Consider the following 19442-nt stretch of genomic DNA (forward strand, 5'->3'; position numbering starts at 1 on the left):
GCCCTGGGATGCTAGAGGTGGGGTTGGGGTGGAAAGTCCACTCCAAAGTTGGCTGTGTGTGAGTGGCCTGAGGTGAAAGGAAGCCCTCGAGATTCTGTGTTGTGGAAGCCTTGAGAGGAAGCATTTCAAGTAGAAAGGAGCAATCAGCTGTACCACATGTGAAGTAGGAAGAGGACAGAAAATTGTCACTGGCTTTGACAGGGCAGGGGTTGTTGGTGACCTTGAGCATTACTGCTGTTTGCTCTGGGGGGACCAAAACTCAGCTGGAGTTGGCTGAGGAGCCAGTGGGACATGAGGAGAGTGGTGGTTCTTTCAAGGGCTCTTTCCTCAAAGAGGAGCAGAACGGTTGGGCAGTGGCTGGTCCAGGGGTTCAGGGAGATGCACCATGTGTGTGTCGCCAGTGGGATTGGGCCAGGGAGAGGCAGACCTTGATTTTTCTGTGCAGGAGGGTGGGGAGACATGATCATGTACAGAAGGAAGGGCCGTGATGCCACTTTTCACCCTTACTGTGGGGTTTGGCATTTTCTATTTGGATTGGAACTTTTTTTCTTTAAATTAACTTTTAATTGTAGTTGACATTCAATATCACATCAGTGTCAGGTATACAAACATGGTGAGTCAACATTTATATACCTTATGAAGTAATCATCACAATACATCTCGTAACCATCTGACTTTCACACTTGATTATACAGCATCGTCTCCTGGTGATTGTCTCCAAGTTTCAGGGTTTTCTGTCCTGGAGCGGGGTGGCATTCGGTGGCTGGGCTGTGTGCCCCACGTCTTTTTCTGTGCTCAGACAACTTTTCTCCAACTTCATCGTTGCCCCTGAAGTAGGGCAGTGCAGGGCTTTTCATGTGTTTCCCATGGGCCTGCCCTTTCTGTGGGAGGACTGGCTGTATCCTCGAGACTTGTGGCTTCCCAGGCCTGCACTGCTCCCTGTCTTGAGGCAGTCCTCTGGCCCCACCTGGAGTCCACACCGCCCAGCTAGTTGTATGGTGGACAGCCATCTGGCCTAGGTGGGCAGTCTCACACTTTGGTAACTTGTACGCCCAGCTGTCATTATCACTTGCCAGCTGTGCTTACTTGGCCTTGTGCCTTGACCTCCGATTCTCATTCTGATTTTTGCAGCTGGAGGGAAACTCTCCTCCTGCTGCTGTGGCTGAGGGCTCTGATACCTGTGTCTTCAGAGGATTTTCAGAACAGATTCCTTGCTCTTGAGCTTTTTTCCCTTGCCCGATAGTATCTTTGCAGCACCAAATTCAAATAGTGGACCACATGAATCCAGAATCGTAGCTGTCTGTTGATTGAAGAGTGCTGTAGCTTTATTGGAGTTTTGCAGAATTGTCATTGTGTGTGCTGGAGAGTTAATCATTTCTCAGTTAGTGTGCACTGGGGCGGAACAGGAAGGGACAAAAAGGAACAGTCAGGAAAATGAGACCTGAGAGAGTTTGCTGGGGAAATTCATAGGGTGAGGCCAGGCACTTGGCTGGGAGAGGCTACCTGGCCCTTCCCAGCTAAGTTCTTGGCAGTGATTTGTTGTCTTCATCTGCACAGGAGCTGGGAATGTAGAGTAAGACCTGAGGATTGGGGTGTAGAGCTCTCAGGGACATACACAGTGCAGCAGAAGGCTTGTAGGGGCCAGTCTGGACTCGCACCTGAACTAGTGACCTTGATAAGCCTTGGTAGTTTCATTATGAAATACAGTTCTCACCTGCCTGCTGCCTGCCTTAAAAGGTTGCTAAAAATGTCTAAAGTGATATGCTAAGCCCTTACCTCCTTAGAGAAGTTCTTTAAAAAAGAGAGAGAGAATAATATAATGAATGGCCATGTTCCTATCACCTACCTTCAAAAATTGCCATCTCATCCAGTGTTGTGAATTCCTCTCCACCCCACCTCCACCCCCTGGATATTTTGAAGCAAAGCACAGCTAGACTGTTTTGCACAGAGTTTTTATAATATTCATTTTGTTTTGATGAATTAACAATGACCAGTGGGGCAGAAGGACTGACTGCCTGGGCCCAGCAGGCAGCTTTGAATATGTAGAAGGCAAACCTATTGTTTCTTTGACCAGTTCTGGTGCCTGAGCAAGCACAGGTTTTATTTGGCAGTTTGTCTCATTCAGAATTATTTTCACAGCAACATTCTGTATAACAAATACCTATAAAACTCGAACAGCTTTCTTAAGTTTCTCTCCCTCCAGTTTAGGGGCAGAGACTTTTTCCAAAGAGGCCGGTCATGATAACACTCACATAGGGTGAGAAATGTGGGTGCCGCCAATGTCTGTCTCTGTCCTGAGCTGTGTGTTTTCCCAAGTGAGCAAGGAGCTGGGCTCCGTGGCAGTCTCATCTCAGGGGTGTCTGGCAGGACACAGTGCTCCTAGCCAATATAGCATTTTGAAGGCCCTAGCATTTAAAATAATTATTATAATCATTCTTTGGGTATGTTAGGCCTGTTTCTAGGGCAAAATCTCACTTTGACTTAGGGAAATACAAATCAAAACCACAGAGAGATACCACTTTACACCCATGAGGATGGCTGTTATGAAAAGAACAACATAACAGATGTTGGCAAGGATGTGGAGAAATTGGGACCCGTGTGCACTGTTTGTGAGACTGTAAAATGCTGCAGCTGCTATGGAAAATAGTGTGGTGGCCTCTCAAAAAGTCAAAACGTAGAGTTTCCATATGATCTAGCAATTCCACTTCCGGGCATTACACCCAGAATAATTGAGAACAAGATCTTAAAAAGAGATATTCGTACATCCATGTTCATAACAGCATTATTCACAATAGCTAAGGAGTAGAAATAACCCCGGTATTACCGGTGGATGAATGGATAATGAAATGTGGTGTACACATGCAGCGGAATATTATTCAGCCTTAAAAAGGAAGGCAATCCTGTCACATGCTACAACATGGATGAACCTAGAGGACATTATGCTGAGTGAAATAAGCAGGACACACACTGTATGATTCCACCTACATGATTGTACCCAGAGTGGTCAAATTCATAGAAACAGAACGTAGATGAGTGTTTGCCAGGGGTTGGGATGGAGCAAATGGGAAGTTACTGTTTAATGGGTAGAGTGTCGTTTTTGTAAGATAAAAAGTTCTGTGGATAAAAAGCTCAGTGGTGATGGTGGCCCGGTGCTGTGAGCACATCGAATCCCACTAAGCCGTACACTAAAAATGGCTAACTTGATATTATGTATACTTACCACAATTAAAAACTAAAAAACGGATCTCACTTGCACTTGCAGAGGAAGGGAAGCTGGGAGAGGTGGGCGTCGGAGGAGCAGTGCGAGGCCCTTTATCTTCCTTCACTGTCACCCCACCTGGCTCCACAAAGAAGTTGGGCTTCCTGGCTTTCCCGAGTGAATCCTCTAGAGGGGTGATTCAGATGATCTCTGCAGCCCCAGGATTGCTTCCCACCACAGGCACTGAGTTTGATCCGCAAAGGTTCCGATAAAACCCTTGCCTGAATCTGTTTCGGAGGAGGACCGGTGAAGGCATGGACTGAAGCTCCTTGCGAGCACAGACAGCACCCCTGTTACAGAGGGGAGAGCCCCCTGCCACTGTCTTCCTCAGTGACTTGGGCAGGTCTGAGCCACAGCTTCCCTGCTTACAGAATGCAGGAATTAGGTTCTGACCCTACTGTGTAGCCTGTTTCTGAGTGAGAGATGAGCCATTACCAGGCCCCTTCCTTCCTTTCAAGTGACGGATGCCTCCATGAGTACAGTGTACATGTAATTTAGGGTCCAAATTGGGAAACTTAAGGTTATTAATTAAGAGAGGTTGTTATGAATTTTGCTAGAACAGCTGGTGTCCCTGAGGACTGTCCCAGGCAAACCAGGTCACCCTACCTGAGAGAGGCAAAGCAAGTCTGATGTGGAAGGACTTAAACGGTCATCTCCCTTCCCCTGTCCTTATTCACAGCATCTTTGTGGGTGGAGAGTCTTCCTCTCTTCGTCTGGCCTTTATTGTGCTCCTCCTTTGATGGGAAGGAGAGTCGGTACCTCCTGTGATCAGCTGATAGACAATTAATTGCCCATGCACAAGCTGGACTCTGCCCATGTAATATTAGACCTCAAGGCCTGATCCCAGGTCTGAGTGCAGATGCTGTTTCTGCTTCCATCCCTGGGTAACTGATGCAGTCAAAAAGGAAAAGGCTAGTGTTTTTCTGTGAAGTGTCTTTTCATTGTCACTGCTGAGGAGGAGTAGTACCATTTTCTCTTCAAGTTTTAGTTAATAAACGTTTGCAGTTACATGGAAATTTTACACAAGGCATCCCAAATTGACTGCATTCTTTCTGCCGTGCTCCCTTCTTCTGTGACAGCACCCTTGTCCTCGCAGTCCTCAGGTCTACACTTTCATGTGCGCACCACCTAGTGTGGAACATTTCAGGTTGCCGCAGAGGTTTCCCCATATTGGGCATTTAGGTTGTTTTCTTTTTTCTTTTCTTTTTTTTTTGGGGGGGGGTATAGATTCTCCCCTGGGGGGGGGAAGAAGGGAGATTATTTGCCGACATCAATTCCCAGGAGGGAGATTGATGGGTCAGAAGGTGTGTACATTGTTCTGACTGGCCTGACATGTTTATTTAGTCCAAATTGCTTCCCCAGAAGGGCTGTCCCAATTCTTAAGAAATAGATCACCTCATTACAGACTGGCATGTGTGTAATTTTCCACTTTTCCCCTTGCCAAGGCAGAGGTCAAGGACTGCTTCATCAGGTTGCTCCACTACCACTGGGAGTTGCCTGTGAAGCTGACCCCCGCAGGGTCTCAGCTCTGGGTCACCCCCGCTCAGGCCAGCACGAGGTGAAGACCCCCAGGAGGGGTTTCTGAGGAAGGGCCGTTCCTGGACACTGCTGTCACACCCTGGCACTTGTGACCATTATTGGCTCACGGGGTAGCGCCAGGTCTGTCTGACAGGTGTGTGTGTGCACAACTGCATCCTTTGCCGTTGCATAGCCAGCGTGGCCAGGTTGCTGGAGTGGTTTACCTTCCGCGTGGGAGTGTCTCATTCCCATCTCACTGGGGCCTTTCTTTTCCCCTCCAAAATGCTTTTTAAAAGTATCACCACTACTGAGGTGTAAATGAGACAGAATAACATTCAGCCGCTTCCAGTGTGTAGTTCAGGGAGCTGACCGCTGCGTACCTATGTGAGACAGCGGCGACAGCAGGCGTCTCACCACCTCGGAAACGCCCTGTGCCCCTCCGCGGTCCTTCTCCCCATCCCTTCCGCGGGCAGCTGCTGACCTGCCTCCTGTCTCCGTAAATTAGGCGGCTCGTGAATCTGACCTTTTTAGGTGATTTCTTTTTGTTTTTATTTTTTAGCTTTGTTGATTTCTTTTTAAAAATTAAAAAATTAATTTTTATTGATTTTATTGACTTTTTATTTCCTTATTTTTATTATCTCCTTCCTTCTATTTACTTTGGGATTATTTTGCTGTTTTTCTAGCATCTAAGGTAGAAAATTAGGTTATTGATTTAAAATTTTTTACGTAGTGTAAATATTTCATGCTATGTTTTCTGCACCCCACACATTTTTTAATCCCCACCTAAAGGATATGTTTATTGATTTTGGGTGGGGGGAGAGAGAGAAACATCAATGTGAGAGAGAAACATCTGTGATTGCCTCCTGTGCATGCTCTGACCGGGGATGGAACTCACAACCTAGGTGTGTGCCCTGGTGGGGGATTGATGCCGTTCCAACCAACTGAGCCACCCTGGCCAGGGCTATATCCCATATACTTTTATATGCTTTAATTTCATTTGGTTAAAATGTCACCTTGTATAGGCATGATCTATGTAATGTGTCCTTTCTTTTTCTCTCTGGCTCACTTTAAGAGTTTCTCTTTATCCTATTTCTAATAGTTTCGTTTGGATCTTTTCAATATTTTCTGTTTCTTTCCTCATTATGTTAATTTTTTCCTTTAAATTCCTGAGCCTATTTACAATATCTGTTTTAAAATCTTTGCTAATTCCATTTGCTCTGTCATTTATGTCTTTTTGTAGTGATAATTTTTTTTCTCATCATAGGTCACAGTTTCCCCTCTTTTTGCCTAACTGGTAGCCTCATCTAGATGCTGTTCTACCCAAGTATCCTTACTGTCTTTTTCAGCTTGGGCTGACGTAACAAAGTACCACAGGGTGCTTGACTTCACAGAAATTTATTTTCTCGCATTTCTGGAGGCTGGAAGTCCGAGGTCAGGGTAGGGGCATGGTTAGGTTCTTGTGCGTGCTCTTTTCCTGGCGTGCAGATGGCTGCCTTCTTTCTGGGTCCTCAACATGCAGAGAGAGAGTGCTCTGGTCTCGTTTCTCCTAAGGACACTAACCGTGGAGGCCCCGCCCTCACGACTCCTCTAACCCTAATCATGTCCCCAAAGCCCCACCTCAAAATGCTGTCACAGTGGGGGTTAGGGCTTCAACATATGGAATTGAAGGGTGGAGAGGACACCACAGACATTCAGTTCAGGCCATAACACTTCCTTGACAGTATTACGTCGTTTGGGTCTGACATCTTTTGTTAAATATTGTCTGTGAGATTCATTCATGCTGTTGTTTGTATTTATAGACGATTCATTCTTGTTGTTGTGTAACATTCTGCTGTGGAAATGTATCCTTTGGGTTATTTTCAGTTTTAGGATCTTGAGACCTGTTAAAGTAATGTAAAAACATACCAGGATTGTAGACCTGAATTATAGAGATATTCCTGGGGCTCATGTGGCCAAACTGAAGGAAATCCTGTCTTTGGTCTCCAGGTCCAGATGGTTGCAGTGTGATAGCAGAGTGCAGAACTGGGCCTGCAGGACAGGCCTGGCTCTCTGCCTGTTTTTGCACATACAGCTTCAGTGGAACTCGGCCCTGCCTGTTCCTTTATGTGTCATCTACGGCTGCTCCCCTGCTGTAACAGCAGAGTTGAGTAGTTGAAACAGTACTTGAAGCTGAACGTATTTACCATCTGCCTTATAGAAATGTGGACCCCTGACTTACTCATTTGGTTTTCTGCCCACTGTTAGTCACTGAACTGTGCCAGCAATGGCAGAGACCGCGGTGGGGGTAAGACTGGGTTAGGGGTTCCTTCTCTCAGTTGCTTGGGTTGCTGCTTATAAACTCCCTTGGATAACTCTGCCCTGCTCCCTTCCTTTCAAAGGCTTTGATGCAGTCAGATTCCTGGGTGGGGCTTGATGGCAGGGGGCTCTCTGTTATCAGGGAACGCAGAGACCTCTGTAGAAGCTGCCTCAGAGCACTCTGGGAGTCCTTGCCCCTCCTTGCTGGGGCCCCTGGCGTGGGTTCACTGGCTGTGCTGAGAAGGGCACACATGCTTCTTATTCTCAGAACCGCCCTTCCGGCAGGAGGAAAAGCTGCTGTGTGATTGCTGTGTGACCCTGGGCAAGGCACCATCCTGCCCTGGGCTGTTTCCCTCTGTAATGAGGAAGTTGGGCTCCGAGACCTTCCGGATTCCCACTGAGGCTTGGTTTAAACTCATTTAACGTGGGACCAGTTTGAAAGGAACATTCCCTATTCTGTATAGGGTTCAGAGAGGCCACAATCTTGAGGGGCAAGGCCTTCTAACCCGGACAACCCCTGGTCCTCCTCCTCAGCCCACTGGGTTCTCGGGGCCAAGTTGGGATTAGGGTCTGTTCTCTCTGGCATCCTTTCCAGCCATTACTTGAATTGTTGGCTTTTTAAAAAAGATTTTATTTATTTATTTTTAGGGAGGGAGAAAAAGAGGGAGAGAAACATCAATGTGTAGTTGCCTTTTGCGCATCCCCCCACTGGGGACCTGGCCCACAGCCCAGGCATGTGACCCACACTGGGAATGGAACCAGCGACCCCCTGGTTCACAAGCTGGCACTCACTCCACTGAGCCACACCAGCCAGGGCTGAATTGTTGGCTTTTTAAGTGGCCACAAGCATCTCTGGTGTTCTCTGAACTCCCTAGGCCTGGAGTCAGGATTCTGGAGAGTGCCAAGAGCATGGGGTTTCCACCTGGCATGATTTATGATGGCAAAGTTGAGACAGCAGGAAGCGCATAGGTTTTGTAGATCACCAGTCTCTGCCTGATTTGGCAGATTGGCTAACGGAGATCCAGGGGGGGATGGCTGGCTCGAGGAAACAGGGCGAGTTCGGAGCAGAGGTGCAGCTGTGTGTTAGCGGCTTCCACTCCTGCCCTGTTTTCTTTCTGCCATTCTTTCCTGTCTCACTTGATGAAAAGCCTCGAGAAAGCTCTGTTGCCTGAAACTCCAATTTACTCTGGTCTCTGGAGACCCAATAAAACAAAATGCCTCTGGAAGGAAAGACCTTGTTTTAGGACAGAAATTAGTGCTGAGAGTTTTCTTTGGGTGGGCAGCACATACAGTGTTTTCAGTTCAGCAAATGCTGGCGGCGTCTTGAAGGCCCCTCCGTGCCTGTTCTGCCTCCTTCCCGGGAAGGAAAGGCCTGCTCAGAATGGCTCTGTGCCCCAGAGTAAGTACATGACATCTGATACCTCTTTCAGTCCTACAACTCTTCTATGCCCAGGGTGGGTCACCCCATTTTGTAGAGGAAAACAGGCTTAGAGAAGTACCCGGAATTGCATGAGGTCCTGTGTCTTTGAAGTTGCAGGGTGGAGATTGGAGCCAGGACCACTGACCTGTGCTGTTAGTTCGCTCAGCGCTGCCCTGGCGGGCCATGAATTTCAAAGGCTTCTTCTTTCTTGGTTTTCCATCTGTTTTTTTCTGAAGCTCCCATAAGAGGCCCAGGCAAAGAAGCTTTGTGAATGTTAGCCTGTGTCAGCCAGCCAGGGGTGTTTGCAAGAACCAGAGGCCAGCAGGGCAGAACCTGAAGTGTTGTGTTGCTGCTGCTGCTTTGCCTCAAGCAGCTGAGTAAAGACCTCTGGGCCCACATGGATTGCCCAACTACATGACATTTTGCAAGGGACCTAGGCCACTAAATTCTAGGTGATAAGAGGCTGTTTTTGACCTGCTCGGTTTTGGAACCCTCCTCCAGTCCACCAGGGCCTGGCCAGATGTCTACACTTCTGTTCTGCCTTGACCCTCCTTGGGTGAAATACCACAGGCTTGTTCACATGGTGAGTGGATTTTGTGTGGCTTTTATGTCAGGGGCAGGGTGGGCCAGCCCAGAGTGCACCAGAAGACCTCTCACCTTCTTTCATAGGGTCCTTTGCTTAAGGTGGAAAGGTCAGTATTGAATCTTCACAGGGGCAACCCCTTCTTTCCCAAAAGAGGCCATACTCCTCTGGCCACCTGCCCTGGTTGGGACACAGTGATCTTCACCGCCTGATGGACAGTGGGGGCCCTTGGCTTTGTACAGATCGGAAGGCCCTTCTGTGAAGCTCCCACACCTATGGGCCCCTGTGACTGGCCCCTTTTCCTGGCCTGGGTGGCTGCCCTGCAGATGGTGAGATAGTGGATGTTAGGAGGGTTGGAGAGGCACAGGTTTGGACTTAACTCATGGCCACTAGCTAGCCACGTGACTTTGGGCAAATAACCAAATCTGAGTTTTCCTATTTGAAAAGTGGTGGTAAATGTACCAGTGTTATGGGCATGGAAGGGCTTCTTTGGGTGCGTGGAGTGTTTAACACAGCACCCAGCAAGCAGGGAAGGTGGTGCTGCTTCCCGTGGTGCTCGCTGCAGTATACGTGCCTGATGGTCCAAGGCTGGCCTCCCTTTGGGCTTGGTGGGAGTTGGACCTCATTCTGAGGATAGGAGTCTAATCAGGTGATAGAAGAGAGTCAAGGAAGGTTACTCTGAAGCTGGAAGGCACCCAGTTGAACTGTCACACCCAAATGGTTGGCAGCTAGTGAGGACAGCCCTATGGACCGTGTGTTTGAGAGTTTCCCTGGGAGCTTGGCAAAGCTGGCGAGGGTCCTGGCTCATTTACAGGCTTGTTGTCGGAGCTCCCAGACAGGTCACTTCCCTGTCTGGTTCTTCTTCAGTCAGCTTGTTTCTAAAACAAGTATGGTCACTAAAGTTTCTTCCCTGGGCCAATATTCATTAAACCCATGATTCGACATGTGACCCCTAGTCCCTGTCTTCTCTGGTGCCAGTTAACTTCAGTTCTTTTTTAAAGAACTAAAGGAACAGAATGGAAAACAGCATGAGCCCTTCTTCTTGTGAGAGAAGTAGAACTGTGCTTGCTTAGTGATGGGGAGTTGGTCTCTCAACTGGACCGAGACTCAGTGAGGGGTTTCTGTGGGGCAGGCTTTTCTCACCATCCCATGCGGCACCAGGTGGTGGGTAGGCTATCAAGGAATGCAGTTAGGTAAGCTGGAGCATTTGTTGGGGGCACCGGATGGGGGGGTAGGGATGGACAGCCTCGAGGCCCTATCCTGCTTTGATCCTTATGTCCTTGTGTAGGGCTTGGCCTTGGACCTGGGCTAGCCTGGGCTTCTGCCTGGCCCTCTCTTGCTTTGAATGCATTTGGATTGAGTAAGACCTTGGAATGTGCCCGGGAGGGGAGCAGGAAGGATGACAAGCAAGGATTGCTCTGGTCTGGGAGCTCTGGTGACTCACTCATGCCTACTGTATACCTACAAGGGCCAAGTCTTCCTTCAAGTTCTTGGGATACAGTCCTGAACAAAACAGAAAGTATCTCTGGCCTCACAGGGCTTACTCGGGAGAGACACAACAGACAGCTCATGTGGTCTTGGATGAGTGTGATAAGGCAAATCAAGCAGGGAAGGCTGCCAGGGTTGATGGGTGGGGAGTGGTCCTCCTAGGACAGTAAAGGGAGGCATCTCTGAAGAACATTGAAATGAAGCGAGGGAGGACGCCAGGAGGGATGTGGAGGAAGAACATTCTAGGCTGAGGGAATAGTGTCCAGTCTCTAAGACGGGATGAATTTGGTGGGTATAAGAGCTAATAGCAATGCCAGAGTGGCCTGGGAGTACGATTAGGGTGGGGAGACGGGTAGTGCGTAGAAAGGAGTGGGGTGTTTGTGGAATGGAGAAGAACAGGACAAAGCCTGCTGTCTCCGACTGGGTAGGAGCAGACGCTGAGGGTGCGGGCCGAGGCTGGCCGTGGGCCCTGTGGGCTATGGCAAGGAGTTTGAATTTTATTCTAAGTGTAAAAGGAAGTCATTGCAGGGTTTGGAGGAGCAGAGTTAATGGGTTCTGTGATTTTAAAGAGTCATTCTAGTTGCTTGGGGACCTGTGAGGAGACCATGAAGAGGCGTCTGAGGGGGTGGAGCATGGACCGGTGGGAACAGAGAGCTAGGAAGAGAACCGTCCAGATACACTGTGCATTTTGGAGGTAGAACCTACGGAGGGTCCTGGCAGGGTGAATTTGGAGGCGTCCAGATGAGGTTTGGGTTTTTTTCTTCTAAATAAGTGAGTAGATGGGTGGTGGTGCCATACTTGAATAAGGTACGAGCTGGAGGGAACAAGTTGGGCGTCCCTCCAGGTGGAGGCCAGGGCTCTGTGTGGGGGCGTGTTAAAAGTGCCCGTAGGTCTCTCAGGGGGACAAGTCAAGTAGATGTTAGAGAAGTTGGCTTGGGAGCAGCTGCGGCTGGAGATTTGGTTTTGTGAGTCAGCGACGTACAGTGTAGGTAGAATTTAAAGCCATGTGAATTTCAAGCTCATCCAGGGAGCTCAGGGGAGTGTGGGGTCCAGGGTTGAGCAGTGAGGTTCACCAGCATTTAGAGAACTCTGAAGAGGAGGACAGGCCAACAGAAGGGACTGAGGAGGAGTGACCAGGAGGGTGGAAGATGACCGTGAATGTGTACTTTGTGGCCCCAGAGCTGAGTGGTCTGTGGAGAAGGGAATCATCTTCCATGTTGCCTGAGATGAGATGAATTGAGGAAGAAGATTTCACCTCCAGCTTTGGCGAGAGAAAGTAACTCATCAGGGACTTGGAGAATGGTGGGGAGAGAGGCCTACAGGATTCAGCGGACAGTGACTGAGTCACCTTCAGGCTCACCAGCAGGCAGTCAGTGTGGTGTGATGGCAGGACCATGTGGGCTCGGTGCTGGCTTCAGTGCTTGAGACCATGCCTGGCCTTAGGATGTCATCAGTCAGCATTTATTGGATGAATGAGTGAATGAATGAATTAAACAGAGACTTAAGATCTGGGGCCTTCTTCACACTGCTTGGCATTTTGATCTTGCCCCTTTTGGCCTGTGTTTCCCTTGAGGAATCGGATCCAGGCAGGGCTTCTTCATTTGGGGTCCATAGGATGTGTGGGAACCAGCAATCAAAAGTCTGTGGACTCTTTGAAATTCCCTGTAAAATATCTGGCATGTACACATTTTTTGAAATTGGTCTGTGTTGCCAAAGACATTAAAGATTCCCTGGGCTTTCTTTAAGGAGTCTTTCCTTCCCACTCTAGCCACCTGTGACTAGCTAGCAGTGAATCAAGTGCAGGAATGTCCTGAAGCTTGAAAATGCACGTAGGAAAGTTGAGAGCCATGGAGACACCCAGTTCTATTATTTAGCATGAGGTACTGATAAATGGTAGCTAAATGCCAGCAAGGTATAAAGTAGTTAACCAGAAAAACAGGTCTGCATAATATACAGACCATGAGGTAGATGTTTTGTTTTATTGGAAGAATCCTCTCTGTTCAGGTGTCTGTGTGGTGTACTGGGGAGGGAGGGAGGGTGGTGCACGTCAAGCAGCCTAGCCCCACTGGGTTGCTGCAGGTGGGAAGTCCGAGTTGGGGACTGCTGCTTTTCTGGGGTGAGCATATCCTGAGCATATCCAACGAAGGCCTCGGCAGCGAATGCCTGTGCTCCAGACGAGGGGCCTGAGGTGGGCAGCAGAGGTGGTGCTGTTGGGCTCTGTTCTCTTGACAGCAGTGCTTTGTTCAGTGCAGGGCCTCAGCTGCCCAGGGAGCCTGGCAGGGAGCCTGGGAAGGCACCTGGGGCAGCCGTCATGAGGGTGATGTCTTCTTATACACCAGACAGTGCATCGAAAGGGGTGGGGTATTTGCGGAATGGGGAAGAAACGAGGCACAGCCTGCCGTCTCTGACTGGGTGGGCTATCTAGGGCAGCGCATTCTGAGGTTCTTTGCCTCTGCATGGAGCTGTGGGGGTTGAGGGAGTTTGTCCACATGTTCAGGGAAGGTAGGTATGGGTTATCCAAAGAAAGTTGCTGTCCCTTTCATCTGTAGGGGCCAGGGGGCCACCTTGCCCCTGATCCACTCACCGTGGACATGAGCCAATGACATTCCCCTACTAGGAGTGTAAATCCTCCTCTAAGAAGCACATTCATGGTGCTGGTTTCCAACCTAACTGTCTCTGTCTCCCCTCCCCCCATCCCCCACAGTTGGCTGGAGTTGCCTTCCTTGGAGCTGGACTGTGGGCATGGAGCGAAAAGGTAGGTGTAGCTATCACTGGGACCCTGAGCATCAGACAGTCAGAACCAGGTTGGTTCAGCTTTAATTGTCCCTCCTCCCTCTCCTCTCACAAGCATTTCTTGTGCAAGGTAATGATTTGTAGTCATTAATCTTCACAGAGCCAGCTCTTGGAAACTTACTGAACTTGCCGTGGAAACTTTTTTCCCATGCTGGGGTCGCTGCTGGCAGCCAGGGCTGGGCTGGCTGGGTTTTTGAGATCTGTGAATGTGGAAAGCCATTTTATGTTCCCAAAAGCTCCAAGTTGCTCTGGGGTTTGTCCACATCTGAGTCCAGGGCAGGCCTGGGGCCACCTTCCTGACTGCCTCTGGGAGCAAGTAGGTCCCTGTATTTTTTCCTGGAGCTCCTGTCCTTGCCCACAAAGAACCCCTAAACCAGAGGGGTTCTGTTATATGCCCCTGTGGGACAGGGGTAGGTCTCTATGCATCTCCTTGCTCAGCTGGGGGAGGACAGATGAGGAAGAAAGCCCAGGCTCTTACTTCTGGAAGGACAAAGGGCAGTTGGAGCTCTGGGGAGGGTACTAGACTGGATGTGTGGCTGGGTGGAGCTGTAGTGCCACCTTTTGCTCGGTGGGTAGGTAGGTGCTGGGGAGGTGGTTAGGGCTGAACAGGGCCCTCACTACAGGGACGGAGGGTGGGGCAGGGGAGAGAAGGAACAAAGGCCAGCAGACTAGGCAGGAACCACTAGGAACTAAAGCTTTCTTTTGAGCCTCAGGCCCAGGGCTCTCTTTCTTCAGTGGGGCCTCCCTTTGCCTCTGGAAGAAGGAGACAGGAGTGCTTAGATCTCTGGGCTTTCTTGCCATGGCCTTAGGAAATGGATAAGGCCTGCCTTTGGGTTCGGACACCTTTAAGGTGGCCTGTGAACCCCTAAAGGGCAGGAGCTGAAGTGCAGTGTCTCTGTCCTAGTGACCTGGAAGCAGGTGTAAGTCACTACTCATAACGCCACCATGTGGCCATCTCTAGAACAACAGCAGCTCAACCTGTAGCTGCCTGGTCCAGGCTTGGTTACCTGGTCTGGCTGCTTTCTCCTCCCTTCTCTGAATCCCAGATAATTGCTCTCCATTTTGGTTGCCACTAGCTACATGTGACTATTTATATTTAAATTAATGAAAATGAAATACAAATTAAAATTTGTTTCTTCAGTTCCACTAGCCACACTTCAGGTACTCCATAGTACATACGGCCAGTGGCTACCATTTTGGACAGTGCAGATATAGAATGCCACCATCGTCACAGAAAATCCTATGGGCAGTGCCCTTGGTGAGTGTATTTTGCACAGGGTGCCTTGAGCACAGGTTACAGGGCCCCTTAGGGCTCCCTTCTACTCAGAGCCTGGCATAGGTGCCCTACAGGCTACAAATAAAGTGCATTGGGGGCAGATTTGTCTAGGAGGAACTCACAGCTCAGGAATGTGGCATGTGAGGCCTTGGGGGCCACGGTGGGCAAGGATCTGCTGCGCAGAGTCCTATAAGGGGGCTTGAGCCTTGAAAGGCAGGTCCGTGTCCTTGCTTTTGTTCTATATACAGTCCAGTCCCCCCAGGGCACCCTTGAGCCCTTTCGAGGCTGATCTTGCCCTGCTGTCTCTGGTTCTTGCAGGGGGTGCTCTCCGACCTCACCAAAGTGACCCGACTACATGGAATCGACCCTGTGGTGCTGGTGCTGATAGTGGGCGTGGTGATGTTCACACTGGGCTTTGCTGGCTGTGTGGGGGCCCTGCGGGAGAACATCTGCCTGCTCAAGTTTGTGAGTGGCCCTAGGGATAGGGGGTGGGCTGTGCTGGGCAGGCTTAGACTTTATTTGCATGTGCTGGGAGCAGCTCTTGCAAGCCTCCTTGAGCCCCAGCAGTTGGGGGGTGGGGAGACAGCCCTTTGTACCCTGCTGCCCCAGCAGATGGTAAGATTTCAGGAAATGGTCAGCTGAGCCAGCTTCTCATCGCCAGAGAAAGAGAAGTTGGCCCCTCTAGTTTTTAGCTCCCAGGGAGAGGAGTCAACTGCTCACAGGCCACTCCCTTCCCCCTCTCTTGCCTTTTATCTCCCCTCCCAAGTTCTAAAGGAATTGTTTGTCTGCTGCTCACCTTTGCCCTTCCTGGCTAAGATCAGAAGATATTGTCGGTAACATTAGGAAATCATTTCCTTGCTGCAAGGCATGTTGGAAGTGCAGTGCAGAATCCTTAACTTGCTGGCAGAACTGGGACTCACCCAGAGTTGAGTTTTATATTTAGATACACATTCATTTTGAAAGGCATTCAGTTAAAATTAAATAGCACCTGAGAGGAAAAACACATAATTATGTTTTGCAACATATTATTTGTTGAATTTAATAGATCAAGCTTCCTCTTTCTCTGGGCTTAACTTAAAAAGCAAAACACGTGTTTCTTCCCCTAATTATTTTTTTAAGTGTTTTGTTTTGTATCTTGTATATGAATGGAGATTTTATTTTAGAAGGCCGTGTGTGTGCATATATATATATATATATATATGCACACACACACACATGTCCTGACTGAGGCTGCTGTCTTGCCAGTGAAAATGGCAGGGGAAGTCTGCCTCAATGGAAGGGAGGGATGTATGTCCTTTTGCAATGCCCCCTCTGCTGTGGGCAAGGGCAGTCATGCTTCTGAGACCGCTCTGTGCCGTTGGCCATCATGTACCCCCACACTGAGTGGGCACCGATAACACGAGTCCAGAGTTGTGCAGAGCTTTGCCAGGAAGTTCATGTGTCCTGTGTGAGTTGTGCAACCTCAGCAGCTCTGTGCCTCAGTGAGCCTCAGTTTCCTTCCTAGGAAGTGTTTGGCACATTGGCTTGGAACTTTCTCATGCTTTCACTCATGAAACAGTATAGTGTGTGGGTAGGAACGAGTCCCTCCATTTTACAGATGAGGTGGGATTGCCTAGAATCGCCCAGCTAGTGATGTGGGTTTCTGGAAGAGAGGGTATGGGTCTGGCTGGAAGCCTGGAGGTGTGAGCCCACTCTCATCCTCATCCCCAGTTCTGTGGCACCATCGTGCTCATCTTCTTCCTGGAGCTGGCGGTGGCTGTGCTGGCCTTCTTATTCCAGGACTGGGTGAGGGACCGGTTCCGGGAGTTCTTCGAGAGCAACATCAGAGCCTATCGTGATGACATTGACCTGCAGAACCTCATCGACTCCCTTCAGAAAGCCGTAAGTACCTCCTGCAGTGGCACCCTGCTACTGTGCATGCTTTCCTGGGTTGAGTCCGGGTGTAGTGTGTGCTGCATGAGAGCCAGGCTAGTGGGAGCCAGGCTAGTGGGAACATGGGGCACGGAGGCCCTGGAGGGGTCACCTCCGCGTCTACTGAGTTAGCTTTGCCTACTCGTGACTGGCCAGCGTTCCAGGATTGCTCTTTGTGTGCCCTCCCCCCATTTGCATTGGGCAGGCAAGTCCAGCTGTCCCCGTGGCCACCCTCCCTCAGGAGCCCAGTCCTCTCCTCTCTTTTTGGGGCCCAGACCTTTCTAGCCCTGGCCACGCGGGTAGCCACAGTCTCCTGGGCACTGTGGGTACTGAGGGGCAGTGCTTCTCCACCCGAGGCATGTGACTGTCTGAGGCTATTCCTGTCCCTTCCCTCCCCAGGACCTTTTCCCCTTCCTGTCTAAGAGGGCAGAACTGCCCAGAGGAAACCGCCTCAGATAGAGGAATGGAGCCTTCCTGGAACGTGTCCCCGGGGGTTTGTCTGAGCAGTCCCAGTCCTGGCCTCTTCCCCAGCCGGCCTCTGTGCCCCCTGCGTGTGGCTGCACCTCGGAGGCTTGGACTGCAGCTGGCCCTCCCCTGGGAGGAACCCACTCCCCCCACGCCGGCCTGTGCAAGGCTCTCGTTTGGTCCGTGTTCTACCAGCAAACCTAGCTTCCTCAGGAACTTTTACATGGAACACTTGAGTTCTGAGGATAAATAAGAAAGCATTAAAAATAACTATGATCTGCTCTTATTGTTAACCAAGACTTGTTTACCATTATTTTATGTACATGAGATATAGCAGAACGCCATTTATGAGACCAGAGAGCCTTCCTATTTTGTTAACTGTGACCTATGTTAGTTTGTGAAGGTCACCAGGTCCTAGACATGACCTGGTGTCCCTCACTGTACCTTTCCTGTTCAACGCTGCCGTTCTCACTTGGTTTTCATGTCGTCTTGGGCTCGCAGGTGAGGACCGTGCCTGGTGGCTCCTCTCCCGTCGGCCTGAAAGACACTGTAGTTTTCTCTGATACTTTCCTTTCCTTTTGAAAACAGAATTCCCCAGAGGTCGTCAGTAAATTATGGAACCTCCTAATGAGGTGAGGGTGGGAAAAATGGGATTTCACCTCAGCAGTAAAACCCCCCAGAAATCCTGGTTGTGTATTTGTTGTGATTATAGCCATAACCATGTCAGCTGTAAGGACAAGGGCAGGAATGCAGTGTGCTCTCGGGTTGGGGCGCCATTAACATCACAGTGCTGCTTTCGGTGTGTTTGGTTTTACACTATTTTAGACAGATGGGGGTTCTCTTTGCAGCTACACCACGTAGTGCGGGAGGTGGGAAAGGGGGGCAGAGCTTTGACTGTGTCCCATTCACCAACTCCATTCACCACAGTTGGGAGTAGACATTCAGCTGCTGGGTTTTTTTGTTTTTTTAGAGTTTATTCGTTTATTCTTAGAGAGAGGGGAAGAGAGGGAAAGAGAGAGAGAAACATCAATGTGTGGTTGCCTCTCATGCGTCTCCCACTGGGGACCTGGACTACAACCCAGGCATGTGACTGGGAATCAAACTGGCAACCCTTTGGATCGCAGCCCATGCTCAATCCACTGAGCCACACCAGCCCGGGCCCAGCTGCTGCTTTTCGTAAATAAGCAAAAAACGTAGGTGGGACCAGCTTGGAAATTTCTTGGGGAGGAAAACACTGCCTACCAGGTGTTCTCTTAGGGACAGTGGAGGACCACATCAGTGGTGCAGAGGGGCCTCAAGGGGACAGTGTGATGCCTGCTGTGGGCTGGGGCTGGGAAGGAAGGGATCGCTTCAGGTCGAGGAAGGACTGGAGCCGAGTGGCTCTGCCCTGTGCCAAGGGCACCATGGAGCCAGCCCTGCGTGTTGGACCCAGCAGGCATCATGGCCACAGTTTCCTTCATAAAGTGTTATCTGGCACATCGCTCAGCATCTCTGTGCATGTGGGGAGGTCAGAGGGCTGGGCCTTGAATTCTCTGTGTGGTAGAGAGAGGCACACTGAACCCTGCGTCCCTAAGACTGACCCTCTGTGCTGGGTGGCCATAGTCCTGGCTCAGGAACCCTGATGGCTCTGGGATTTGTGATTGTAGAACCAGTGCTGCGGGGCATATGGCCCTGAAGACTGGGACCTCAATGTCTACTTCAACTGCAGTGGTGCCAGCTACAGCCGAGAGAAGTGTGGGGTACCCTTCTCCTGCTGCGTGCCAGACCCCGCGGTGAGTCAGCCCGGGCCTGGCAGGAAGCACCTGACCACCCCGGAGCGGAGCACTTCTTGACTCTGAGTGCTCTGGACGCTTCTCTTCTGCAGATGGAATGAGTGCCCTGCGCACCGTCCATACACTGCCCAGGGCTTCTCTGGCTCTGAAACCCTCCACGGACAGATTCCAGGAACATATCTGCATGGCCCACCTGTTCTGGGTGAAGCGGGAGGAAACCTGCATATCCCTCCCTGGAGGGCTTTCAGTGTATCCAGCCCTCCTATCCCCTTCTCATTCTCCTTTCTCTAGAGAAAATGCTCAGTGTTTAGAAGCTCTCAGGGGCAGTGGGGGTACATATCACCTGGGATTGGTAGAGGATTCCATTCTTCTTCACCTGTTTTCATTCCCAGTCCACAGCCCGGGTCCTTAGGTTTCAGAAACCTGTGAAAGAGCTCTGAATGTCTGCCTGAACTGAGCCTGCACCGGACTGAGCCCTTTATAGAACTCGGTGCAGTTAGTGCACAGGCCTGGGGCTGGGCCATGGGGCTCTGACCAGCCAGGGCCTCGTCTCTGTTGTGTGGGTGAGTCCTCAGCTCAGGAGAGGCTCTGGTGTGCTGCATTGGCACAGCCGGTGTCTGAGGTCTGTACTGTGGCTGGGAGGACTGAGCCAGTGTTGCTTA

The 19442-nt window shown here is 50.2% G+C and overlaps 1 protein-coding gene across 2 annotated transcripts in view; it reads left to right on the plus strand.

Moving 5' to 3' along the window:
* TSPAN14 (tetraspanin 14) overlaps positions 1-19442 on the plus strand; it is a 50888-nt gene that overhangs the window by 26331 nt on the left and 5115 nt on the right. The window contains exons 1-5 of one of the 2 annotated variants that reach the window (XM_053663951.1): positions 8998-9075; positions 13268-13318; positions 14951-15097; positions 16343-16513; positions 18655-18780. In XM_053663951.1, coding sequence (XP_053519926.1) covers positions 9013-9075; positions 13268-13318; positions 14951-15097; positions 16343-16513; positions 18655-18780 — 558 coding nt within the window. In that variant the 5' untranslated portion in view covers positions 8998-9012. Of the gene's footprint in view, positions 1-8997; positions 9076-13267; positions 13319-14950; positions 15098-16342; positions 16514-18654; positions 18781-19442 lie in introns of those variants that run through there. The other variant, XM_037155001.2, reaches the window with a different exon arrangement.

The sequence above is a fragment of the Artibeus jamaicensis genome, unplaced genomic scaffold, assembly GCF_021234435.1.
Source record: "Artibeus jamaicensis isolate MK-2021 breed Jamaican fruit bat unplaced genomic scaffold, CSHL_Jam_final contig_332, whole genome shotgun sequence".
NCBI classification, from domain to species: domain Eukaryota; kingdom Metazoa; phylum Chordata; class Mammalia; order Chiroptera; family Phyllostomidae; genus Artibeus; species Artibeus jamaicensis.